The sequence below is a fragment of the Haplochromis burtoni genome, unplaced genomic scaffold (genome assembly GCF_018398535.1).
Source record: "Haplochromis burtoni strain Fernald_Lab_line unplaced genomic scaffold, NCSU_Asbu1 Contig_263, whole genome shotgun sequence".
Classification (NCBI taxonomy): domain Eukaryota; kingdom Metazoa; phylum Chordata; class Actinopteri; order Cichliformes; family Cichlidae; genus Haplochromis; species Haplochromis burtoni.
In genome coordinates this window covers 379,051-406,818 of record NW_024582624.1, presented here as the reverse complement: position 1 = coordinate 406,818, position 27,768 = coordinate 379,051, and the positions used below count along the sequence as shown (strand labels likewise).

General features: G+C 39.8%; 2 protein-coding genes across 3 annotated transcripts; both read left to right on the top strand.

Annotated features, from left to right (window-relative positions):
• Positions 1-241: 241 nt before the first annotated feature.
• On the top strand, positions 242-8,158 carry cops2 (COP9 signalosome subunit 2). The gene is made up of 13 exons (XM_005939138.3): positions 242-401; positions 884-997; positions 1,099-1,176; positions 1,266-1,391; positions 1,485-1,574; positions 1,660-1,737; positions 2,018-2,192; positions 2,320-2,498; positions 2,919-2,971; positions 5,272-5,369; positions 5,453-5,535; positions 6,420-6,478; positions 7,555-8,158. The coding sequence occupies exons 1-13, from the start codon at positions 348-350 to the stop codon at positions 7,697-7,699; spliced, it is 1,332 nt and encodes a 443-aa protein (XP_005939200.1). The 5' UTR covers positions 242-347; the 3' UTR covers positions 7,700-8,158.
• A 117-nt stretch (positions 8,159-8,275) lies between these two features.
• Positions 8,276-26,648, top strand: secisbp2l (SECIS binding protein 2-like). Of its 2 annotated transcripts, none has more exons than XM_005939137.3 (18): positions 8,276-8,537; positions 11,505-11,698; positions 13,050-13,377; positions 13,496-13,634; positions 14,215-14,438; positions 15,113-15,137; positions 15,292-15,404; positions 15,722-15,832; positions 15,937-16,047; positions 18,225-18,392; positions 18,551-18,692; positions 19,685-19,860; positions 19,942-20,074; positions 20,183-20,345; positions 21,048-21,268; positions 23,164-23,318; positions 23,444-23,663; positions 24,097-26,648. In XM_005939137.3, exons 1-18 carry the CDS (start codon positions 8,517-8,519, stop codon positions 24,690-24,692), a joined length of 3,240 nt encoding a protein of 1,079 aa, XP_005939199.1. In that variant the 5' UTR covers positions 8,276-8,516; the 3' UTR covers positions 24,693-26,648. The 2 variants fall into 2 exon arrangements, with proteins under 2 accessions (XP_005939199.1, XP_005939198.1); XM_005939136.3 differs by having other exon boundaries at positions 15,289-15,404.
• The last annotated feature ends 1,120 nt before the right edge of the window (positions 26,649-27,768 follow it).

Sequence of the window (27,768 nt, the reverse complement as noted above, 5' to 3'; positions counted from 1 at the left end):
TTTTAAATCTAAAATAATAAATTTCATATTCTTAGTGACAAGGTTTGCCTTTGAAATCAAAACACTTCAGTTTAACCATAGTACTTGAGTAAATGTACTTTTCTTCCACTAACAGTAAATCTAGTCAACAAGTCAAAAGCATTGTTATAAAAATTATCTTACTGTCATGTCACGTTATGACGTCCACGTGAAACCTCACGTATCAGTCGTGATCCAACAGCGCCATCTATAGACGGAAGTGTACCCTGCGTCTTACCGCCCCGACCCATCACCTCACTGCTGCAAAACACAGCACAGGCCGGGCTACAGCAGTCTGTCTGTGAATAACAACAAGGAACACCAGCAAGATGTCTGACATGGAAGATGATTTTATGTGCGATGATGAAGAAGATTACGACCTGGTATTTATAAATAAAATTATTCTGCTTGCTTGAATATTGTTAACGTTTGTCCGCTGAGCGCTGACACAAGTCCCGACAGTACATGCTAGCTAATGTTAGCGCTTTAGTTAGCCTGCTGGCTAGCACCAAGTTGACAGCGAATGAATAAGGTTAGCTTCCTAGCTGGCTATCCATAGTTGGTTTTGGCTGATATGCTGCTAACTGATATTAATATACTTTAAACACGTAGTTTAAAGCGTATCCAGCTGTCATTTGGATTTGAACTGCAGTCAGGAAAATCAAGTCAACTGGCTAGCTAGCAAGCATGCATGACAATAGCTAACATTAGCTCATGGTTAATATTAATAGAATATTTTCACAGGCGGTCTGGCATGCTTAGTTTTTGCGTTAACTTGCTGAGAGTTTGTGGTGAACATGTGTTTTATACGTTTGAAGTGACTTTTGCGATCTAAGTTTTTACATTCTTGTATACTTAAACTTAGGAATACTCAGAGGACAGCAATTCAGAGCCAAATGTGGACTTGGAGAACCAGTACTATAACTCCAAAGCCTTGAAGGAAGATGATCCCAAAGCAGCGCTTAGCAGTTTCCAGAAGGTGGAGTCATACGCCAGAACAATAATTTCTTCTGTGTAGCTCTCTATTCAAGTTACTTAAAAATGGAATTTACTAACGTATGTTGACTTTGGTGTGTTCAGGTGCTGGAACTAGAAGGAGAGAAAGGAGAATGGGGGTTCAAAGCACTTAAACAGATGATCAAAATCAATTTTAAGCTGGTATACTTTGTAAAACCTTTCACCATTGTCTTTTACACTTACCCCACAAATTATTGAGAGGTGGTTTAATGTGTTTCTCGACTCTGTAGACAAACTTTCCAGAGATGATGAACAGGTACAAGCAGCTTCTCACGTACATAAGAAGTGCTGTTACCAGAAACTACTCAGAGAAGTCCATCAACTCCATTCTGGACTACATCTCTACCTCCAAACAGGTGTGGATAGACTGTTTGACATGCATATGTTTTGGGGACTTGAAGCGTTTACCGTGTTCAGTGTTTTCTAAAATCTACTTCTCTTGTCACTAGATGGACTTGCTCCAGGAATTCTATGAAACCACACTGGAGGCTTTGAAGGATGCAAAAAATGACAGACTGTGGTTCAAAACTAATACAAAGGTATGCAACGATTTCCCACTGATTCCAGGTAGTCTTAAATAATTCTCTAGTAAAATAAATGTTCAGACTTTATTTTTTAATTCAGTTGGGGAAACTGTACTTGGAAAGAGAAGAATATGGGAAACTGCAAAAGATCCTTAGGCAACTACACCAGTCCTGTCAGGTAATTTGTTCTGTTAATCTTTATTTTGCAGAATATGGAATATGTGTCTTTGGTTTTATCACAGCATTGTCTTGTAGATCTAATTAAATGCAACGTGGTTGCCCGGTTACTTCAGGCTGAGATAATATCCATTTCTTAATTAAGAGTTCAAATAAGTCTTAATTCACTACTTTTGTTATCATGAAGCTGCTGGTATGTTAGAAGCGTATGTATATTTCACAATAGTAATTATTTAATAAATGGTTGCTTCTCTTTTTTTATTTTTTTTTATGAACTACAGACAGATGATGGCGAGGATGACCTAAAGAAAGGCACGCAGCTGTTGGAGATCTATGCTCTGGAGATCCAAATGTACACAGCACAGAAAAACAACAAGAAATTGAAAGCCTTGTATGAGCAGTCCCTTCATATTAAATCTGCCATTCCTCATCCACTCATAATGGGAGTTATTAGAGGTATGAAGGTGTAGCTCACAGAGCAGTTACATAGTTTAATGTGCAACTGCTACACTATATATTGTCAAGCTTTTTGCTGCATTACTTGTGGTTTTTGCTTTTTTGTTTTTGTTGTGGTCCTGGCCAGAGTGTGGTGGGAAGATGCATCTGAGGGAGGGTGAGTTTGAGAAAGCTCACACAGACTTCTTTGAGGCCTTTAAAAACTACGACGAGTCTGGAAGCCCACGAAGGACGACATGCCTGAAGTATCTGGTCTTAGCAAACATGCTTATGAAGTCTGGAATTAACCCCTTTGACTCTCAAGAGGTGGGAATTAGTTGTTTTATAATTTTTTGTAAGGTTGCTTTCCGTAAATGGTGATAGTGTATCTAGTAATATAAACAACACACAGATTAGCTGGTTGCCATACGTTTTTGCAGGGTTTGTTGTTGTTGTTGTTGTTATTTTGAAAAGACATCCAGTGGATTTTATTCATTAATTTGTAAGTTGAACTGTTTTTACACGAAAAAAAAGTGCACATGCAGAATTACTGAAGCATTCATGAAATGTGCGAACTGCTAATATTGTTATCAGATTCATTTGTTTGTATGCATGATCTGAGGCAAGGCTAAATTTTTAAATACTGATCAGTCACAGATTTGTGCGTGTAACATTTGTATGCATTGTTAATGAATGAATAATGTTTTATGCTTAAGCTGCAAATAAGTCCTTTTTCCCCCCCCCAAGGCCAAACCATACAAAAATGACCCAGAGATCCTAGCGATGACAAACTTAGTAAGGTAAGCATGCATTCATATTCTATTCACTAATAGTACAGCATGCATCACAAAGTTAGTTAAGCGCACAAATTGTTAAACATAAAAAATAGTGCAGGTGTTGTTTAATCCAAAAAACACCTTTTCCGCTAGTACTTACTCAGATCGACTCAATGCAACTAGACTCTACTCTGTTTTGGTCATTTTCCTTTAGCTGAAAGTCCCTCGATGACATTTGTATGCAACAGGAATACCACAGCAACAGTGATGGTATATATTCTGGTTGGTGTATTGCTTTTTGTCAGACACGGGGACCATGGTGTTGTTTTATTTTTTAGCCTTTTCTCGTGTTGTGGGGTTTCAAAAATGTCTGGTTTGATTTTCATAAACGAGATGCTGTCGCGCCTCATTAAGCGATATCACTGACTAGGCAATCGGTGGCTAGTCTGTTGATGTCGCATCTTTGGATAGCCTCAGATCAGTTGGAACCCTGGCTGAATAGGTTTTTTAAAAAAAAGTACCTGGTACAGGTACTACCACCTAATGGAAAACCCTAAGTCGGTACTAGTTAACAAGGGCTATAAGTTATTACATACAAGTAATAAGAATAATCTAGTCCTGAACGGGTCTTAAAATGAGTTAAATAGAACATCAGATGAACTACAAAGTATGACATATTATACTGTGTCGTCGTTTATTTAACAAAAAATAGGGCAAAATGCAGAAACGGTATGCTGAAAACAAAGCTTTTTTAAAAAAAGAGGAGTTCATTGTTGATAAAATGACTGCAAGGTGCCCAGGTCACGTGGCACTTTGCAAGGCAAGCTGACCGCCCCCGTGCTTGACAGTTGATATGAGGTGTTTTTCCTGATATGCTGTGTTTGGTTTTCTTAAAAGGTTGTGCTTTCTGTTATGGTCTCCACCTTAGCCTCCTCTAGCCAAAGGATATTGTTCCATAAGTCTTGTGGTTTGCTCAGATTCACTTTTGCAAACCTAAGCTATGCTGTCATGTTCTTTATAAAGAGAAGATGTTTTATCCTCGCAGATCTTCCAAACAAGCCATACTTGTTCAGTCTTTTCCTCATTATACTGTCATGAACCTTGACATTTAACGTGTTAACTGAGGCCTGTAGAGTCTGAGATCTAGCTCGTGGATGTTTTTTGCAAAATCTCTGAGCATTCCACAGTCTGACCCTGTTGGGATGTTCACTCTTGAAAACACTTGTCTTGAATTTTTTCCACTTGTGAAAACAGTGGTATGGCAGACTTCATATTGTTTGGAAATTGCCTTAGAAACCTTCCCAATATGATGAGCAGCAACACAAAAGATCATTGATGATGCCTTTCCTCCTTGGCGTTGTGTTAACACACACCCAAATGCTCCAAACTGCCAAAACATCTGCTTTCATAGAAGTGGTCACACTTGCTAATAATCAGTTAATCAAGCATATTTGATTCACAGCACATGCTCCTACTTACCTTCTGGATTTCTATGGAAATAGTAAGGATGTATTTAGTTTTTCTCAGACATTGCTTCTGCATTTTGATTTAGTTTTTGTTAAATAAATAATGACAATGTAGAACGTATTGTTTTGTAGTTCATCTGAGGTGATATTTACCGACCTGATCCTTAGTAGTTGTATTTATCTGCTAAGGGCCAGATTGTTTTTATTACATAATGATCTCTATGATCACTGTGTGGTTGTTGCTTGCACACTGTCTCCAGCTCCGTCACTAAACCGTGTCTGTAAGGAGAGAACAAGCTTTAACACAAAAAGAGACTTCTAACTGGCAGAGATTGCCATCAGTCCCAGGCACATCATGTATAAAAATCATTTCTCGGAAATCCCACGTTCTATTCAGGTTTACTTAGGGTGTGTGGGTTAATAATTTAAGTTGTGCAATCGCATGCTAGTTGTAATCGTTTTTAATAGCCTGAACAGTGATATATTAACAAAACTAGTGGTAGTAGGCTTATTCATAGCAGCTCGCAAAGCAGTAAGAGGATTTTTATAAATGATCAGCCCATATTTTTTTTTGTCTTCCTGAAACTTTTACTGGTCTTCTGCTTCTTTTTTTACACTCTTTAGTCTACATGTTTGCATAAACAACAGGCACAATCTTGTGTTCTACGATTAAATTTAAGACTTATTACATAAACAAGAAGCTCGGAATGCACGCTCAAAACTGCAATAAGAATAGTGTTTACATAAAAATGTAACATTTTCGCAATGTGTTTGACAGCTTTCAGGATGAGAGTTTGTGTGTGGGTCACGGGGACACCATAAATACAGTAAAACAACAGTGACTGTTTTCCCTTTCAGCGCCTACCAGAACAATGACATCACTGAATTTGAGAAAATCCTGAAAACAAATCACAGTAACATAATGGACGACCCTTTCATCAGAGAGCACATAGAGGGTGAGTGGTGAACGTGACTTCAGTCCACGTGCTCAGTGAATGAGTTTGAAAAGTGTATCTGATTATGTGATGTTCTGTTGCAGAACTCCTGCGCAATATTAGAACTCAAGTACTTATTAAACTCATCAAACCGTACACAAGAATACACATCCCTTTCATATCAAAGGTAAGACCAAGGGCAATAAAGTTGTCCCATACATTGACTCTGTCTGTAGTCTTTCCTCTTTAGATAACCATTTATGCTCATTTGAATTTTTTTAAGACTTTAAATGGGTTCTACTGAAAAGCATTCACTCATATTCAAGACCAAAAGGCTAAATGTGGAGTACAGAACAAAGATGGTGTTCAGACAGAATCTCATGTTGAAATGGTGATTCTGGTTATACGTCACATTCTTTATTATCAGTCTAGCAGTCTTCGCTTTCAAAACTGAACACAGTGTATACACTATGGGAAGAAAGGTGTAAATGTGACTCAGGTGTAAAAAAAAAAGCTCCATTACTTTTAGTTTAACATCATTGCCTTGGAATGTGCAGCTGTCATTCCGGCACAGATGAAAGGAGCTGATTTGGTGAGAGGCATACGTTTCTGACTGAAAGGAACATTTGGTTTCCCTTCCCAGTCTGTCACTGTACTTTCAGTCTTTAAAGATTAATGGAATCAAGTATAACAGAATTAAATAAAATACTGTTTTGGCATCAACATAACTTTATCCTGATGAAATCAGCATATGGAAGTCAACAGGTATATAATCACATTAATGGATCTCCAGAAAGAAGTACTAAAATAGTATGGTTCTGTGGTATAATATGTAAAAGTGTGAATTCAAACAAAAAAAAGAACTGAAATGTACATTGTAGGTTTATTTCCCCCGTTTATTTCAACCTTGATTAGCAACGTTTGGTTTAAAACAGAAAAGAGAGCTAAAGTGTCTGATAAACTGATAATCTTCACATAAGTAGGGGAATTATTAATAATTCAGAATGTTTAGGTATACTTGTTGGCGTGCATCTGAGTGGATCGGTCTTCACTTCTTCCTTTGTGTTTCAGGAGCTGAACATTGATGTGTGCGACGTGGAGAGTTTGCTGGTGCAGTGCATCTTGGATAAGTAAGCTTCTCACATGTGTGCTGAGAAATTGAGCAGAAAAAAGATCCTTCCTGTAGATAGATGTACTTCCTCATATTTTGCATCCTTTGGCCAATAAGGGAGTAAGGCGGGTATGAATACACAGTTTCAGTTAGATCTTCAGTTTAATTTACAGTCTTACTGTAACAGTGACCTTACGTAAATGCTTGTGTAAATGACATGCCAAGATGTGAAAACAACACACAGCGTGTTTTTACTTTTAGTCATTTTCTTGTTGTCATCTGCAAGGTTTTGCTACAAGATTTAAAGTATCAGGAAAAGAAAAACCACAGTTATTATTTTCTTTTCCTAAATATGGTTTTAAAAACTGAAATCTTTAAGTTTTGCTTCTTTGTCTTCTCAGTTATTCTGCCTTCGAAGGGAGGGCGTATGTAATCGCTTCCCTCTGCTTGTTCCTCTGTTTGTCTATTTGTTAGTAATCTAGTGTCCACAGTTTGCAAGATATCACATTTTGGGTGATGTTAGATTCCAATAATGAGCTGATTTAATTTAGGTGAGAATCAGGTCAGTTTCAAGTTCAATGTGAAAATCAGTAAAAACGTTATATTACTCACAATTAACAACAATATTCTGGGTCTTGGAGGATATTAGTACCTATGTTGGCTTAAGTATTTGAACCTTGACGGACCTTATTAGCGCCCCAAGGTCATTGTTGACTTTGAAAAAAAAAAATTCAAGAAACCATATAGGGTAGTCATGACAAGGCATGGAGAGGGCTGTACAAAAAACTGTTTTATTTTTTTCTCATGCGCTACAAAATGTCACAGTGATGCCATAACAGGGTGATGTCATCATATTGTAATAAAAGCAAAAAATTTTGTATAGCCGTTGCTCTTCGGTGGGGAGTTACACTCGCTGATTGGTCTTGTGTTCTGTATTTTCTTATGTGTTTTTATTGTATTACATGGTAATGGTATTTTTAAAAATAAAAATTGCATTTTAGTGCTGCACTTTTTAAAAATTCACTGAACTCCTATATAAAATCAAGTGGAAGTCTTGTAAACACACTGATACTTTTCTTTCCTTTTCCTTCACAGCACAATCCATGGACGAATTGACCAGGTGAACCAACTACTAGAACTGGACTACCAGAAAAGAGGAGGAGCTCGTTACACAGCTTTAGACAAATGGACAAATCAGCTGAACTCCTTGAACCAAGCCATTGTTAGCAAGCTCACATGATGGCCTGTAAAATCAAGAGACAAGGAGAAATGGCATGTTTGAATACATCCATAAAGTTATGCTACTGTGCTCCTTCAAGTTTATCCTCTGAGACAAGAGGCACAGCACAGGCTTTGAGAATGCGTCAATATCAAGAAGACCTCCAGCACTCTTAAGACAGTGTTCAGAGTGTGTTGTTTTGTGCTGATAAAAGGAAATCACTGGCACTTGTTTTTGTTTTCCGTGTTCCTAATTGGCAAATCCTTCCATGTGCAACACAAAGTTGCTTAAGTTGTGAAACAAAACCTCCAAATGTGTATGAAAACCTGTACACAGTATTTTAATGTATGCTGTTGCCTGTTGGTAATAAAGATTTCTCTCAGCACTAAATGAGTTCAGCTGCCTTTGACTAGCTACAAACTTTGTGCTTTGGGAATTTGATCAAGTAGAATTGAATAAATAAAGGTTTTGAAACTGTTAGCATTGAGATTCATGAGCATTTTCTTTCATGTTACTTTGACTTCCCCTTTGAAGATATTTTTGTGCGCTCGTGACGTAAAACGGTTTCCAGTCGCTTGAAACTTTTTGGACCTCAACGGCTTCCGTTCCAGGTGACACCCATTTTCCCCCTGACAGCAGTCCGCTCCTCGACACCAGCTACTCTGCTGAGAGCGCAGCTAGCTGACGCAGCAGCAACAGTTAACGGTGGGGGTCTGCTTAGAAACTGGGTGTGAGTGACTGTTGGTTATTAATATTTACAATGAAGAAATTAAAAATACTTCAATCCTGACGTCCACACTGTGGTCGATGACGGTCTGGCGCGGCGGCGGTGACTGACATGGACGCGAGTGACAACAAGGTACAGTTTATTTCAAATTGGTGGGTTTTTTTTGGAGTGTTGCTAACGCTTTAGCCTTTAGAAATTGATAAATAACGTTAGTTTATATCGAGGCCCCAAAAATGCGGATCCTGTTTGCATTGTTCTTGAAGCGATAGTGTAATTCAAATGGCTTCGTTGCGTAAATGAGCTTTTTGGTGTCATTATTCGTACTAAAGCTACAATGAGCTTCGGTGTTTTGTCAAGCGACAGCAATAAAAGCACTCCTCTTATTTGGCTAGGAAGCTAATAGTAAAACGGCTAACGGCATTTAAAGCGTTAAGGGCGATTTTTTTTTAAAGGTAGCACACGGTGTGTTTGTTCTCTATTGTTCCAGCATTTTTGTTTCTGGTCATTTTTTTGTCTTGGGAATATATCTGTGGCAGTACTCCTGTGGTTATGGACAGACTTGCTTAAATGTTAGCACGGCTTGCTAACTAAAGCTAACACCTTTGCTGTTCTTTGAGGGTGCTTGTCATTTTAGTCTGAGCGATAGGTGGGCGCTAGCAGTACTTTTTTTTTTTTTTTAAAGTGACTGTGTAATTGTGATCGTAATTTCTTCGAGACTTCAGAAAAAGGTTTCAGTCAGGTGGGTATGTTTGCATGAGTGCTGTTGTCATCGGGGAGGCGGAGAGGTTTCATGGATCGTCAGCAGAGGAATGTCTGGTTCTTCTGCATGTCTGTCATTCCTCTGACGCTGTTAGCTATGCAGAAAGTTGACTTTTCTGTTCGGAGGCTTTTGTTGCCAGTCTCTCAAAATAACCTGGCATCAAAATTGCTCCCTCTTGGTGATTTTTCTGGATGAGACAGGTCAAATGCGATCCTTTTTTCTAAGAAAAGACACGTGACAATGCTGATGATGTTCCTCTCCTTATTTATGTGTAACATTCTCGCTGTCCACCCTGGTTTAAGCACACAATCGCATGCTGTTTGCCGGTGTTTGACAGCAGCTGGTGTGAGAATAAACGCTTGCACAAACAAAGGCTTGTGAGATCAGTAGCCCCCAGTCCATCATCCCCAAGGGATGCACATCTGGGTCTGACCTCATTGCCCTTTTTTCAATCACAGCCGACGCATTAACCATCTCAAAAACGAGGTTAAATCAAGCTATGAATTCTGACCAGCTATGTCTTCCTTCACATTGTTAGCTGGATTCTCTACTACTGTTCAAAATGCAAGATTCACCCAGAGTGCACACAAGGCCTCCATATTGTGGCTTGGCTGATAATTAGCTTATCCTGTCGTACTGTCCCTACTTTATCCTCTCAAACTTAATCCTGTAACATCATCCTGTCAGCCATAGTATGCAATCGCATACATTTAGACCTACTGCTGTAGTTCTCAACTCTGGTGGAAGTATCGTTCTGGTCATGGACATTGCTACCGTTCTCTGGGGGTCTGTGAGTTTCAGAATCTTTTATTTATGGCTGTGTGATCGTCACCAAATTGGCAGAGCAGGCTCCATTTACCATAACTCTCTTTAGATTTAATGAGCTCCATAGGTTACATAAGAAAAGGTGGGAACTACCCACAGACAATAGCAGTGGGAGACAATAGCTGTCTGTGACATCCCCGGGCTGCACTGATACTCCATTCATGCATCCCGACCACAGTTTCACAGAAGTGAGGGGCCATCTTTGTACTCTGAACCCTGTCACCTCTCTTCATCTTTTGCAAAATGGCAACTTAGACCAAGGTCTCAGAGGTTTCTCCCGCTCTTGTAAACAATAAAGGAAAAACTAATAACGCACAAGAGGGGTAGTTATATTTGGTCCGTAGTGCTTTACTTAATATTTTGCATTTTGTTAATATTAATCAAATTTATTTCAAATCAAGTCTTTTTTTGGGGGGCCTCAGGGCATTAGTGTTTTGCTTATTTTTCACCAGGACCTCTTGTTTGTTTATTTCGTCAGACAAGCATTTAAGGAGCATGTAATAAGCTGTAAAGCGTCTTTGGTGACATGATATTAAGTAAAGTTTTTGACTTCTACTTTGAATGCAAATTACTTCCAGACAAATGGCAAAGGAAACATTTTTAGGAGAGTTTGGAACTGAACTGTTAACTTATATTTTGCTTAATTTTTTTTAATTATTGTAACGTTCAAGGCCTCAAACATTATCTTTGAATGTATGATCGCGATTGCCCTAAAAATAAAAATGAATAGACATTGCTAGTTAGGTAACACCCATTATAAATGACATAAATGTGTCATAAAAATATTCCAAACTCCTCTTGGCTTCAGTCGACCATATAAACGGCAAGTGTTCTGTGTATGTCTCCCTTCCAGTTGGGTGTTAAGTCATATCTGATCTCAATGAAGTTTTATGTCCTTGTGTTAAGGCCCTCCTGTTTGTTTGTTTTTGTTTGTTTTGTTTTTTAGCTCTTTAAGACTGTAAACCAACAGAAACTGTATGAGGAAATGTGTGGCATAGTTTATGATTACTACAAAACACATAACACTGGTCAGTCTGCTGGTAGTCAGTGAATTGCACTTTGTCTCTTTTGGATGTTTGCTGCTATAGTATTAATGTTCCTGGGTATAAATTGTCCTCTGTCAGTGTTGTTTTGCAGTGTTTTTAGAATTAAGGTTGTAAAGTGTTTCCATTAGCTAGAATTTTTTTTAACGTGAGAGCGATAGCTTATCAATCATCACAAACCTGCCTGGGCAGAGAACATAGAAGGGTTTTCATGATTATATTGTTATGACCTGTTGCTTCATTCTACAGCTATCTCAAGTAGGTGTGGGGTTGCAATAACAGTACAATAATGTTATTTGTTGCTCTCTTTAGTTACATGTGTGGAAAATGTGATCAGCTGGCTCAGTGACTAGTTAGAATTTGACAAATAGATCTTAGGTGGAGATATGTTTCCGTCTTCTCATGGAGCCAAATATTGTCTGCCTTTGCTCAGCATCTGTCATTAATCTTTCTTCATTCATCTCTGTGCAGAATGTGAAGCTTTCACCTGAAGTGGAACCGTTCATCCCACAGAAGAAAGGTCTTGACGGATCACTAGTCAGCATGAGTCTTTCTGGCGAGGCAGGTGGAGGAGGGGGCGGAGGCAGTGGAGGGGTGGAAAGTACTCCCATTCCAAGCTACCTCATCACCTGCTACCCTTTTGTCCAGGAAAACCAACCCAACAGGTAGTGTTACTCTCCCAAAATGAGGGGACATTTGGGAATGGTAACCTTTAAGGCTGAAACCCTAACTCTTGTCTCTGAGCTGATGGGACTGGTGGTTCCAGGATAATTATGGATTTTTCCAGTGTTGCTAGTGTTGAAATATCGTCTCCCCCCCCCCGTAGCATTGTGGGAAGTCTGGTGACTTTTGAACTGCATAAGAACAATCTGCTCTCTTCTAAACTGTTCACCACTACTTCTATTTTTGGAGTAACTCATTTATTCTTTGTCACTAAAGTCATTGAAAAAAAACACACATTTCATTCCCAATGTTGTGCTTCACAAAATGAGATGCTGATCAGAGCCTTGAAACAATGCGCTGATTCTGAACCATTACATTGCTCTGTACTGTAAGACTGTTTAATTATGAATGGAAACCTCCATAGCTTTAGAGAGTTTATATCGAGGGGTAATCTGTGTTTCCAGTCCCTCTTTCTTTGTCCTGAGTGATCTGTTATATCCTGCGAACATCCGTTCTTTTGTTTCCTTCCCTACAATTTGAATGCAAGGAAATGCCCACTATAGCAGACTGGCTGTGAAAATGTCAACTGGATCGTTATCACCATTTGTGTATTTTGTGCATGTACACCTCTTACAAACCAGCATTACTTATGATAACCTTTCCATTATAGCCCTCTTATTTTGTAGAGGACATATTAATCAGTTGTCCCAGCAGTGCTACATGTTTTAAAAAAAAAAAAAAAACGAAGACACATTTTAAGCACTGGAAACAAATTCCACAAAGTAGAGATGCATTGGTATATAAAAAAAACAAATTTCAGTATTTGCCAATATTTAGCTAACTGACTGGTAGTATTATCGGTAAAAGGGAACAGCATTTACCAGTGTTAGTGGGCAATATTTAATTGTGTCACATCAGCCTTGCAGTAGTTGAACTTTCAAAGATGGTTTGAAGAGGTGAAGACTCTTAAAACATCAGGCCAGAATTCCAGGATTGGTGCATCCCCAGTGCAGAGATGTACACAATGCAGTGATGAATGCCAGAATGAGTTATACAGAGTATTTATTTCTCTTTCATATACCATATACCTACTTGGCTGTTAGTTGACCTGTGTTAAGATGACATCTAGCTCATGCAATGTTCTGTGGCGTACTGTATGTTGTTGTTTAGTGTGCTCAGGGAAGGGGGTATTGTTCTGTTTAAGTTGTTACAGAAAAATTTGAGCTGGCTTTAGACAACTTTCCACAAAAACCCTGTGGTGGAGAAGACATGCTTGATTTTCATGGTTGCGTTTAGTTGAAAGGGTGTAATATTGGTAATAATCTAACATGTCATTTTTCTGCTGCTCCACAGGCAACATCCCATGTATAATGGAGGAGAGCTGCGCTGGCAGCAGCCTAATCCTACCCCTGGTGGTCCATACCTGGCCTACCCAATCTTGTCTTCTCCCCAGCCGCCTGTCTCTAATGACTACGCTTACTACCAAATCATGCCTGCGCCATGCCCACCTGTGATGGGCTTCTACCAGCCCTTCCCTGGCACCTATCCAGGTCCAGTACAAGCTGGAGTGGTCAGTCCTGTGTCTGCAGATGTCAGTGAAAGACCCATGGCACTGGGGCCAGCATATGGAATGACCAGTCAGCGGGGGAGAGGCATGGTCCGGTCTAATGTTCTCCCAAAGGTGCAGAAGATCAACAGCTTTATTTGGATTTTGTTCTACTGATGTTATTCCACACTAAAACGTTTGCCCCCATTTATCTCTATCAACTTTGTGAGAATGCCCTTTCTTTGTTCTACAGCAACATTTGGGTGTGTGCCAGCCTACAAGAGGTCGTCGGCCTCCAACCAGGAGTGTAGCTGTACAGAAGGAGGTGTGCACCTTAGGGCCGGATGGCAGGACTAAAACCGTAATGTTGGTGGATGCAGCACAGCAGACCGGTACGAATACTGTGGCTATAATTAAAGATATGTTTAATTCCTAGCACTCAGGCTGTATGCAGGATTTATATAACAATAAACAATGTCAAATAAGAAAGACTTTTAAGTCTGAAGACTGAATAATCTGAGTTCAAATATGACTACGGTCAGTCATGTTCCTTTTTTCCTATCACTTGAAGGAAGCTGATGTTGAGCACATTCCAGACTTTGTTAGAGTTAATTGCTTTACGTAACAACAAGACTCTTTCCTGTCAGCGAGGAAGTAGGACACAATACCAGTAAGAGCTGGGTCTAGTCCTACAGGTTGATGTTGGTGATGTCTGTGCTTCTAAAAAAAAAAAATAAAAACAAAAAAAAGTGGAATGCTGATTTTCTAGTTAGAGAGGTTAACCTTTCGCAGACAAGTATGTCAGCAATATTTCTTTTGCTTGAGTGAGCTAACAAGCCTGTTTAAATAGTTTGACTCCACAGCTGGGATTTTATAACCATATAATAATAAAATGTCACATTGATGGTCGGAGTAAAGTTGACTGAAGTTTTATTACATTGACGGTCTAAGTTTCCTCTACCTTGTCCTCAGATTTCCCAGGTGAGGTATCAGGGCGTTGTGCTGCCGAGCGAGTAAGTCCTCTGCTGTGGAAAAACCGAACAAAGAGAAGACGGGCTTCCCATCCAGCTGAAAGCTACAACGAGACTGGTGCAAGTGAAGCCGATATAGACAGTGATAGCGGTTACTGTAGCCCCAAACATAACCAGGGAACCGGGGCGATGCAAAGAACAGCAGAGAACGCAGCAGCACCCATGGTATGTTGCCTACTGACAAAGTCCTCCAAAACCAATAAACTTACCTTTGAAATATATATTTTATCAGCAAAGGATATTTTTAACTCTAATCATGTGAAGGATAAAATAAACAAAGCTGTACAGATGTAAGATGGGAAGAGGAAGTTGAATATTTTTAAAGTCACACCGAAAGGTCAGTTACAGTGTATCTAGCTTTAGAAATGTGATATCTGTCAAAATATGTTCTGATGTGTACTTAGAGTGGAACTTAAATGATTGCTTTAGAGCAACACACAGCCTAGAAGCTGCATAAGCCTAAGGACTAATGAGCGAAAGTGATAGGTAGCATGTACATTTTTCATCAGATGTAGCTTAGATTAATTTACAATTTTATAGTAAAGGTGCTGAGGGCACTTTGAATCAGAGGATTTGTTTTTGTTATACTTGGAAAAAGTACAATAAAAGTATAATGTAGTATAAAGTGCCACATTTCCAAATTTCTCTTTTAGTCCATTTTTTTCTTTTTCATGTTTGCTATTATAGTTATAGTTATAATAGAGCCAATTTAAGTATATAGCAGAGCTGACACCAATGAGGGAGCTGTACTAAAGTCTTTAAACTTATTTGCCCACGTAGTGAAACACACAAATGGCTCAGCTTTTTTTTTTTTGTCCTTTTGTCTGTGTGTGTTATAGGGAGTAGAGGCTGGTGTAATGACTGGTAAGTTTGGTCTAAGATATTTTCTGAGCTCAATTTCACTTTGTGTTTTATACTGATATTTATTACGTATCCTGTAGTTATTGTATTAAGAAGGATGGAGGTGCTCCTTTTGTATGAGAAATACTTACCCCCCCCCCTTTATATTTACTAGCAGGTACCTGGGTAAATGTAGCATCTCAGGCTACCTCAAAGTCCTGGGTGGACAGAAACGGTCAGTTTCACAGAGCAGATCAGAGGAAGAATCCCGAGCAGAGAAACTTCTCACAGGTAAAATAGATCCCAGTGGAGCAGAGACAGACTTGTTCAGCATAATGTACTTTAAAGAGAAATAATTGTCATGTTTCAAAATTACATATATCATTAGCATTCTTTTTTTTGTTGTTGCCATTTTTAGATGCCTTGAAATACTGAGTCAGCTATATGTGTGAATTAGTTTATTTTGCTATTTTTGCTCTGGCCTCCTTTCCCAACAAGTTCCCCTCCTTTGATACTAGCTACACAAATAGACCGGGGTTGAGAAACTTGTTGAATACCAGTGGTACCCTGTCTGACTGGTGTGTTCACTCTCTGTTTCTGCCTTTCAGGATTACCACAGTGGGTGTCAAGGGCGTATGCCACTTAACCAGTCGGAACAAAGACATCCGCCAGTAGCAGTCACAGGCACAGACCTCACTCCAGAGCCCCTCTACTTTGAGGTGAGCGAGTGTTATCTGTGAATATCTCAGTACTGTTACCATGACATGTCTTTTTTTTAGAGAATTTGAATTTTGTGCCAAATGGATTTCTGTGGATTTGCTAGGATGAAGATGAGTTTCCAGATCTTGCTTCTGGTGGGGCCGCTCAGCGCAGCAACAAACCAGAATCAACTCCAGCTCAGACACATACGCAACCTAAGCTGCCCAAAAACCTGGTAAGGCAAAACCCCTTTTGAACACAGTTCTCTGTGCCATCATTTGAATATAAGGGCTGCGTATGTGTCCTTCTTATACAGGGAGTGCAGAATTATTAGGCAAATGAGTATTTTGTCCACATCATCCTCTTCATGCATGTTGTCTTACTCCAAGCTGTATAGGCTTGAAAGCCTACTACCAATTAAGCATATTAGGTGATGTGCATCTCTGTAATGAGAAGGGGTGTGGTCTAATGACATCAACACCCTATATCAGGTGTGCATAATTATTAGGCAACGTCCTTTCCTTTGGCAAAATGGGTCAAAAGAAGGACTTGACAGGCTCAGAAAAGTCAAAAATAGTGAGATATCTTGCAGAGGGATGCAGCAGTCTCAAAATTGCAAAGCTTCTGAAGCGTGATCATCGAACAATCAAGCGTTTCATTCAAAATAGTCAACAGGGTGCAAGAAGCGTGTGGAAAAACCAAGGCGCAAAATAACTGCCCATGAACTGAGAAAAGTCAAGCGTGCAGCTGCCAAGATGCCACTTGCCACCAGTTTGGCCATATTTCAGAGCTGCAACATCACTGGAGTGCCCAAAAGCACAAGGTGTGCAATACTCAGAGACATGGCCAAGTAAGAAAGGCTGAAAGACGACCACCACTGAACAAGACACACAAGCTGAAACGTCAAGACTGGGCCAAGAAATATCTCAAGACTGGTTTTTCTAAGGTTTTATGGACTGATGAAATGAGAGTGAGTCTTGATGGGCCAGATGGATGGGCCCGTGGCTGGATTGGTAAAGGGCAGAGAGCTCCAGTCCGACTCAGACGCCAGCAAGGTGGAGGTGGAGTACTGGTTTGGGCTGGTATCATCAAAGATGAGCTTGTGGGGCCTTTTCGGGTTGAGGATGGAGTCAAGCTCAACTCCCAGTCCTACTGCCAGTTTCTGGAAGACACCTTCTTCAAGCAGTGGTACAGGAAGAAGTCTGCATCCTTCAAGAAAAACATGATTTTCATGCAGGACAATGCTCCATCACACGCGTCCAAGTACTCCACAGCGTGGCTGGCAAGAAAGGGTATAAAAGAAGAAAAACTAATGACATGGCCTCCTTGTTCACCTGATCTGAACCCCATTGAGAACCTGTGGTCCATCATCAAATGTGAGATTTACAAGGAGGGAAAACAGTACACCTCTCTGAACAGTGTCTGGGAGGCTGTGGTTGCTGCTGCACGCAATGTTGATGGTGAACAGATCAAAACACTGACAGAATCCATGGATGGCAGGCTTTTGAGTGTCCTTGCAAAGAAAGGTGGCTATATTGGTGCTGATTTGTTTTTGTTTTGTTTTTGAATGTCAGAAATGTATATTTGTGAATGTGGAGATGTTATATTGGTTTCACTGGTAAAAATAAATAATTGAAATGGGTATATATTTGTTTTTTGTTAAGTTGCCTAATAATTATGCACAGTAATAGTCACCTGCACACACAGATATCCCCCTAAAATAGCTAAAACTAAAAACAAACTAAAAACTACTTCCAAAAACATTCAGCTTTGATATTAATGAGTTTTTTGGGTTCATTGAGAACATGGTTGTTGTTCAATAATAAAATTATTCCTCAAAAATACAACTTGCCTAATAATTCTGCACTCCCTGTATCAGGCAGTGATACCATCCCTGACATAAAACATGAACAGATGTGCCATTCTATTTTTTCTACATTAATAGTTAAATGTGATTTATATAAGCAATTTATTTTATTTTTTATTTTAAAAAAAATAGGAAATGCAAACGTTTTGATATAGATGGATAACTATTACTTCATACTTTGTGTATATAGCAAAGTGTCCAGCAAGATTTCTTTATCTAACTAGTGTCAGTGCACATCACCTCCTTAAATAAGTACAAACATTTGGAGTGTATCCTCCTACTCACCATCACTCAGTTGTGACACAATTATGTCTTTCAGTGTGTAAATGTAGTTGATAATTGAAGTTGTACATGATTGAGGGGAAATTGAGAGTACAGTTAAGATGTACCAAATCACACACAGGGTGGAAAAATTGTTTTCTGACAGCTGGATATTTTGTTGTTGTTGTCCCCTGATGGTTGTGTATCAATGCAGCCAAATCACCAAATATTGTATTGGGAAATCTTTGCATCTTTGCTAATGTGTGCATCTACTTTCATAACAGCTGGAAAATCTGCCAGAAAACTCCCCTATCAACATTGTACAGACACCCATCCCCATCACCACTTCTGTTCCCAAGAGGGCCAAAAGCCAGAGGAAAAAGGCTCTTGCTGCTGCCTTGGCCACTGCACAGGAATATTCTGAAATCAGCATGGAGCAGAAGAAACTACAGGTATGAACTCTGTTCCCTGGGCTGGAACAGGCTGGAACTCACCACTTCATGGCCTTAAAATATTATATTATTATTTTTAGCACACAAACCTGGTATTCTTCAGTTGTAATTAACCTTTTAAAAATTCTATGTACTTTTTGTCTCTTGTCATCTGACAGGAAGCTTTTATCAAAGCAGCAGGGAAAAAGAGCAAAACCTCTGTGGAGCTTGACCTGGGAGACATGCTGGCAGCTTTGGAGAAGCAACAGCAGGCTATGAAAGCCAGGCAACTCACCAATACCAAGCCACTGTCTTTTACAGGTATCGGGAAAGTTAATCATATGTTAAAAAAGTGGCTTAAAACCTACAATACAAATTGGAAATAAGGATTTAAGCTAAATCTATCAAAAGTAAGCTCTTTACTTTGAGGCTTGTAGTAGGTTGTGCTCTGTAGATTTGTAGTGATTGTTGCCTAATGCTGCAGAATTTGTGTTGCTGGCTTGGTAACTGTAACTGACTGTTACCTCTGTGTCCAGACAAACCAGGGCTGCACAACTATGGCCAAAATTATATTTTTACAGTTATTTTGTTCAAGAGCATCTCTTAGAAGAAAAAAAAAACTTCAGAATGAAGTCAGGACACTGCTTTCACCACTACAGTGTATTCCTGTTGATCTTTCTAAATGAATCTTAGCAGGAAAGTAAGATGAACTCTTTCATTCCATTAATTATACCCACATGATGGATGTGAACATATGCAGCAAAGCATTCAACAGCTATGAGATCCCTTTTATATCCTGTGACGTTTTGCATACAGCATGGGTTTTGCTACTTTGAAAAAACTAACTGCACGAGAGGAAAAGTTTTTCCTAAAGCATTTGTAACTGTTCTTAGTGGACATGGATCTTTGGCATTAATTCTACTGCAGTTTGTCATGTGTTTTCAGGCAGTTTGCAGGATAAATCTGAAGTACTCCATTTAACAACTATGTAGCAACTGGCTGCTTTGAGTTACAAGTTCTTTGCCTTCTGCTGTGCATAAAGTGCAGGAAACTTCAAGCTGCACACAGTGGGGAGCAGCTGTGATTGGCATGTGGTTGAAGTTAGGCAGCACTTAATTTGCTTTGCATTTTTTTTAATTGGCAGAACATGGAATTTAAATGTTGCCCACCTGCTCATGTTCATGTAATTGCAGGAAGCAAAAATCGTGATCAAGATAAAAATTTGATTTGTCATGCAGCCTTGAACCAAACATCACGACCCCTATGTTCACACACATCTACATAGACTTAGATTTCATTCTCTTTGTCTGCAGTTGGAACAACTACTCCCTTCCACAGCTCAGGCTTTACCAGTGTGCCGTCTATGTTGAGGGGTCATCAGCAGTCGCACTCGACCCCGCATAATGCCTTGGACTCCACTGCACCTCGTATAAAGAGAGGGAAGGAGAGAGAGATCCCCAAAGTCAAACGACCAACAGCCCTCAAGAAGGTTAATAATTTAAGAAAGTATATTAAAGTTCTCTTTAAGTACCTTTGTGTTAGACATTATTTTTTCTCTTTGTTTATGTAGATTATTTTGAAGGAACGTGAGGGGAAGAAAGGGAAGCCATGTGCAGAACAAGAGTCATCAAGTCATGACGAACATGGGGATGAGTGTCTACATTTTACTGATGATCTTACACAAGAGCCTGCTTCTCAGGAAGGTCAGTGTCATTACCAAGAAGTGAAGTAATTCAGTACCCACGCTTTTCTTTTTTTAATCCGTTATAAAGTTCCTCATTCTTATTTGTGGTCTGTTTTTTGTGATCCAGAAAATGGTCTGAGTGTGCCCAGTGATACATCCCTTTCCCCAGCCAGTCAGAACTCTCCTTACAGCATCACCCCAGTGTCCCAAGGTTCTCCTGCCAGCTCGGGTATCGGAAGTCCCATGGCTTCAAATGCCATCACAAAGATCCACAGCCGACGTTTCAGAGAGTAAGTGCTCACTATTACCCCGCGTGAACTGAAAAACTGTGACTATCGAATGGGGCAGACCTTTAGTAAGAAATGCCTGGAATGTCTGCAAAAACCCAGTGTGGTAACAAAACTGGTTAGTAAAGCAAATACTCGCCCCACTCAAAAATCACAGAGCCTCGGCTTGTAAGACGCATACTCTGAATGTTATCGGGTGTTTTTAAGGGCGGATCTGTACAATAAAGAATTGTAGAGTATGGCACAGATGCCGAGCGCATTGTCCTCTCTCGGCAAAAATGTATGCCAGCGGTCACAAATACAGCATTGTCCCTCTCTGGCCCCTGATCTGGGCCTATTGTGCCAACCCACTCGTCTAGAACAGATTTAGCTTTTAAGTCTTCAAAAGGCCTCTGTAGCCACACTCCTCCTCTCAGCTATGACCCCCAGGACACTTGTTCCTCAGACCACACCAGTAGAACTTCCAGTAGCAAAGTATAGTAGCATAAGCATTATGAACAAAGAGGCAAACAAAGCTGTCATGAAGAGCTGCTTAAACTTTGAAAGTCATTTAAAGCCTTGTAGGACATAAGTCAGTCCCAAGTAGATATCTCCTAGTCCTTTTTTGTTAGCCATAAGACACTCTTCAATTAACTGTTACAATTAAAAAAAATGTTTAGCATTTTATTGTCAATTTCATTTTCTTTCTTTCTCCCTCTTCTGCAGGTACTGTAACCAAGTGCTGAGCAAAGAGATCGATGAGAGCGTGACTTTGCTGCTACAGGAACTGGTTCGCTTCCAGGAGCGAGTCTACCAGAAGGATCCGACCAAGGCTAAATCCAAGCGTCGCCTGGTCATGGGTCTCAGAGAGGTCACCAAGCACATGAAGCTTCATAAGATTAAGTGTGTCATCATCTCTCCCAACTGTGAGAAGATTCAGGCCAAAGGTGATTATTGCAGTAATACCTCCAGCATCAAGCCATATTAGGTCATATTGTCTAAGGTCTGACCAGCTGAGCTGCCAATAGGTTTGAGTTCATATGATTATTTGTTAATATATTTATGTTGCAATTGGAAATCAGTCACATGTTGCAGCTAACAGAGAAATGTCTGTTTTTAAGGACCATTACAGCAGTTTTCATATTTTAGCTCTCCAGCCTGTTTTAATTCACTGTTTGTGGCCTAATAGTCATTTTCAGGAACAACAAAAAAATAAATGATAAAAAAAAAGCTAAATAAAAAAACTATACTACTTATTTAGCACTAAACAGCTCACACACTGAGCAATGACGAAGCTCAACCAAAAATGGATTCAAGAAGGGGAATGCAGTACCTGTGTTTGCTAGGCCAATGTGGTTATTTTGTTGCCACGAGATATTAGAGGTACTATTGCATTACCACAAGTAATGTGGTAATGTGTGACCATAAGATCAAATGCACATAGCCACATGTTAGTAATGCATGGCCACAAGATATGTCATTTCCTGCTGGCCATACTGGGCAAGCTCTGCAGTTATTATTATATGAAAGCCGGTTTATCTGCTTTAGATTAATTAGATTTTTTGAGATCTAATTAGGGCAGGTTACCATCACTGATTTCTACAACTAATTCAATTCTGATTCACAAGATCTCGATTTCATTTTATTCTATTCGATTTTGACTCGGACAGTCAGAAAAATCAGAATTATGAGCATTTGTCTTGGACTTGTACTATCTAAACCTTGTAAATTAAAAATATTTAATTCCAAATTATTTGACTATTTCTTTGCAATTAGATCGTTTACACCGAGTTTGTATGTACAAAAGCAGAGCTGACACTTGTTAGACTTAATCAGAGGTGCAAGCATCACAGCAGATGCCTTTGTGTCAGAGTAATTGAGGATAAAACCCAAAAATATGAAGGAGATTTTCCTGACCAGGCTTTTTATAGCAGATAAGCACCTTGAAAATATTCTGCAGTAGATCAAAAACGGAAGGAAGTGAAGCAGAGCAAAGTTACAGAGGTTTTATTAGAGACACAGCAAAGTGCTTTGTGATTTGGCATAATTTGTAAAAGTTTACATCTCTTCAGTACTGAACAGCAGAAATTAGGATTTCTTGTCGGGGAGGGGAAAAAAAAAAAAACCCAACACTGAACACAAAAGTAGACTTGACCATAAAAAGCAAACAGATCTTTGATGGGAATCTGGTCTTGAAGTCAAGTGAGAGAGAGGAGGAAGTGTGATTGTTATCATGGTGGAAGTAAAATGGCAAAAGTAAGAGGGAATACATGACAATGTTTTTCAAACATGACGTGTAGTTTTGGTTTTCTTCTGCTGCTGGTTCAGTGAATTTTGGTCAGAGAGTAACAAAACGTGCAGTTTCGGAATCTGTGAGATATCGTCTTTCACCACCCGACGGCATGTCCGCGTATGTGCCGTTGTGTGACCGGGGGAGTCTGCGCTTTGTGTATACGTTTTTGCGCAGAGTCTGTTTACCTGCTCTTTAATTGTTTGCTGTTTTAGCTATCTGGCGGTTGTTGAAATTGTTTTGTGAGCTTTAAAGATTCTGGTGTTTCTGGCAAAATACATTTATATTTAAAAATCCATGCATTGTACTGTGTGCATATTTTATTTATTTTACCACGGTGTATTAACCCGTGATCGTCACTCATGTCATTGTGGGAGCTCCAAATGTAATGTTTCTACTGTGTGTGTGTGTGTGTGTGTGTGTGTGTGTGTGTGTGTGTGTGTGTGTGTGTGTGTGTGTGTGTGTGTGTGTGTTGGTTTTTTGTTTTGTTTAGTTTTCTCTTCTTCCCAAGTGTGATACATCTGAGTCACTGATTGTTTTTCTGTGCTGCAGGTGGTTTGGATGAAGCTTTATACAATGTAATTGCGATGGCCAGGGAGCAGGAGATCCCGTTTGTGTTTGCCTTGGGCAGAAAAGCTCTCGGACGCTGTGTCAACAAGCTGGTGCCCGTTAGTGTTGTGGGCATTTTCAACTATTCTGGAGCTGAGGTAGGACACTCATGTCATTTTAAACCTTTATCCACATAATCTGCCCAAGTTGGTGATGATGATGAGCTCTCTGTATCTTTTTGTTTGTTTGTTTGTTGTTGTTTTTTTTTAAATGCCTTTCTCAGGGACTCTTCAACCATTTAGTTTCTTTAACCGAAGAGGCTAGGAAGGCCTACAAGGACATGGTGTCCGCTCTGGAGCAGGAGCAGGCTGAGGAGGCTCTGAAGAATGACAAGAAGGTCCCTCATCACATGGGGCATTCCCGCAACCACTCTGCTGCTTCAGCCATCTCCTTTTGCTCCATCTTCTCTGAGCCCATCTCAGAGGTTAATGAAAAAGAATATGGTAAGCCCTGTTTCTGTTTCTTTACTATTTGTTTTATGTTATCAGTGTTATCAAAGAACCTCTTTGGCAGTAGTAGCTGGTTGGAGTAGAGTTCTGTTTATCTAAATGTACAGTATACTAGTTGTTACAAACCTAGGTTTAAAGGTTGAACAGAATTTTCTGTGGATAAATCCTGGGGATGGTGAGATGATTAATGGGGAAACAAGGTAGGCAACACTAAGGTTTAGAGAAATATGGTTGTTTTCTTCGACTTTTCATTAATTTAGACTAAATTCTAGTTCTATTTGGAAGTATTAACAACTCAAACATGTGAAAGGTTGGGGACCACTGGTGTAATGTTTTTAAGATATTGTGTAGTTTATTGAGTTACTTTCCTCACCTGTAATGTTGGTGATCTGAGAAAATGGACCGTGTGGTTGTATTTTTCCTTCAGAGACCAATTGGAGGAGCATGATGGAGACTTCTGATGCCCCAGAGCCTGTAGACAGCGAGCTGAGTCGCCCTTCACCCTTAACAGGCACCCAGAGAGACAGTCAGGCCCCGCCAGTTACCAACAACACCGCCCCTCTTGGCGCTACCGTTCCCCAGCCCAGGGCTCCGGCTCCAGAGAGAGATGAGGTCCGAGCTGACGACAGGCTGGAGCTGGCCTCTCAGCAGAGCACAGAGACAGGCTCGTTGGATGGAAGCTGCAGGGGGCCGCTGAACTCATCCATCACTTCCACCACTTCCACCCTGGTTCCTGGGATGTTGGAGGAGGCTGAGGAAGAGGAGGATGAGGAGGAGGACTACACTCCTGAACCCATTTCTGTAGAAGTGCCCACTCTGAGCAGCCGCATTGAATCCTGGGTGTCCAAGACCCTGGAAAACCTCCAGCTGGGAAAGAGCCAAGAAAGTACTGAAGAGGAGGAGGAAGAGGATGGAGAAGAGAGGGTACAGAGTGAGGATGATGAGGACCTTGATTCAGCAGAGATCACAAAGACAAAGATGGAAGGCAAAGAACAAGCGGAGGCTAAAAAGCCCACTGGTTGAAATCACTTACACACGTACATTCCCTCCCTCTCACACATCCCTCTTCACAGCAACCAGCAGCCCTCCTCCTTTGTGTCTAGCCCCTGACACAAGTCATAATCTCAGGTATCCACCCAGCTGACCAATGCTCTCTCACTCACTCTCACACACACTCACACATCACAGAGAAACTGACCAACGTAAAACCACACAGTCACAGACCAAACAGCTAACAAAGTCTGAGGGTTATAGATTCACACCAAAACTCATCTGATGATTTTTAAAAGGATGCCCTCTTTATTTTTCTTTTCATTTTTTTTTTTTGGCCCCATAACCTGCAACACTTGAATATAGGGTGGAGCGTTCCCTCCTCCACAGCTGAACTCTTTCAGAGTCAGGAACATTTGTGGGAGCGAGCGATGAGCGCTCAGTGACGTTGAGCTGGTGTCTGCAGCTCACAGAGGAGGAAGGTTGGAACCTTTCAACTCACATCTTAACTTTATTCAGAGCTCGGAGGGTTTTCAGCTCTGCAAGTATTTGTGTGTTTGTGTGTGCGCTTTGGAGGCACAGTTTGCATTTATTTTGCTCTGTCCTTTTGCTTTAGCTATGTAAATAATGTGTGTGTTTGTGTGTTTAATTTCACCTCGCTGCTCCAGGAGGAAAAGAGAGAGAGAGGGCGTTTCTTTATAACTGCTTAGTTGGCAATTAGCTTTCATCACCGAATATTACAGTGTCAGGGGTTCTGTCTTTGTACCAAAACCACTCCCGCGCATCAGTTGTCTCTGTTTTTTAATGTTTAAATAAATAAGTGTCTCATTCTGTATTCAGATGATTTAAATTACTTAACTTCTAAGAAGCAAATCAAGCTTTGTGAATATAACCTTGTCTAGGTGGTTCTACTACAATATGTAATGTTTTGTCATATTGATCTTGCCTATTGTCAAATTATTTGGGGTTTGTTTTCCTCTGAATGGAGTCCTAGTTCCTAGATGCTGTCCATGCTTCATAAAAAAAACAAAACAAAGAAAAATGCTCCTGTTTTTTTTCCACTCACTCGTGTTCTCTGATGGCGGGGCTCTCAAGCCGTCTCTTACCAAGGTTCCCAGCATCATTATCATCAACACTGAGATCTTTAATCAATCCCGAAAGTACATTTTCCCTAGTAAATTATGAGACACAACTTGGTTGTTACTTTCTCAATAGTAAAGCACTGAGCCTGTGTGTGTAGTTTACAGCTTCATGAAATAATTGGGAAACTGGATGCTGGAAGACAAACGTGTGAACTAAAGAAATTTGTCTTTGCCCCCCCCCCAAACAACATTTGATTAAAACTAAAATCCTCAGTGCTTCACTACCGCTAGTTAAATAAGTCATCACCAAGTCATGCACATGCCTTTGTAAATATAATTGTACAAAGGAGATTTTGATTTTGCATTGTATTAAAAAATACAATCATCCTGTTCTTCAAGCCATTTGGTGGGTTAAACATTGTAATAGTTGGAATCCAATTAGATAAAAGTATTCGATCGTGAATCATGGAGAGGTGTTGGCCCGTCGATAGTGATGCAGTACGTCAGGCTGTATGCAATGTGGAGATGGGACGCGACGGTGTACTGAATATCATACTTGGGATTTTGAAAGTATTTCTAGTTTGATTCAAGGTACGCTGTGTAGGCATTTTTTGGTATGACTTCCATCAAAGTGTTTAAAGTATGTTATTTGACAGCAAATGTGTTTTTTGCACTATGTAAATACAGTACTGGTAAAGGTCTTGTAACTAATGTGAACAAAGAAAAAAAAATGGTTCAATGAAGTACTTTTTTCAGCGTGTTCCTCATCTTTACATGGATATTTAAGATGGTCTCCTTAAGACTGTACATCATTAACAGCATTGTTAGAGGCTGTTTCTCATTACCCTGTTGTCACTCTTAACCTATGGACTGATGATTAACATCATTAAAATGTTGTTTAAGAAAATCTTCTGACTGGTGCCTTATCTTCTCTCCTTTGTTAACCTAATTTGGGTTTATTTATAAAGAGCCAAATGTGTGTTCTTTCATAAACACATGCAGCCTGAAGATCCCCACAAAGAAAGAAAAATGATCACAATAACAAGGTTAAAAGAACCAAACACTAAGTTTTAAACCAATAAAAGATGAAAAAGTCTAGAAATTAGATTAGTTAAAAGTTCAATTGAATGCCAAATGAATCAAAACACTGCACAAGAGCTGAAAAGGAACAACAGAATTAATCCGCTATGAGTTTCATAATAAAACTGATTTTGCTCTTGTGGTCGTAAAGGGATGGACATGTTAGCTGCTGCTGCTGCTTCAGGGTTCAATATGTTGTGCATTCAGAGATGCTCTTCTGCATACCTTGGTTGTAATGAGTAGTAATTTGAATTTTTCTCAGCCCAAAGCAGTCTGGCCATTCTCTTCTGACATAAGTATTTTCTCCCACTGAACTGCCGTTCGCTGGGTATTTCCGCTAGAAAACAAAGTATTCTGATTCAGATTTTCTCTTTTTAAGATCATTCTCTCCAAACCCTAGAGCTACACTGATTTGCTGCAGCGTGGTGGTTGCCATAAATGTGCAGCTGAACAGAGCTACCAAACAAAGCAGCTCCGAGCTTATAGTTAACAGACCAGCTGATTACTGAAAAATGTGGTAGCAACATCATATAGATTGTAGTTTTAATAAACGGCCACTAGGAAGGGACAAAACTCTGCCGTAGACATCACTCAGATTTCAATATTGCATACTCTTTGACAATAGCTAGTGGTGTGTAATTATTATTTTATGGAAAAAGGTAAAGCTCCATGGTTTAAAATGCTTTTACTGTGGAATTTGAGAGTATGGCTGCACTGTCGCAATCTGAAAGACAATCTTTCAATCAGGAATAACACCAGTATGTAAAACACTGTTTAAATGGCGCCTGGAATATTGTTCTGATCGGGATCAAAGGGAAATGCAAATGCTTCAGTTAAATCCTCTTCCTCCTGTGTGTTAATTTGAACAATACAGTCACTATGGGGTACATTTTATTGTGTAAATCATGTCAGTCATGGTACCAGTGATAAAATGTTATTTTCCAAAG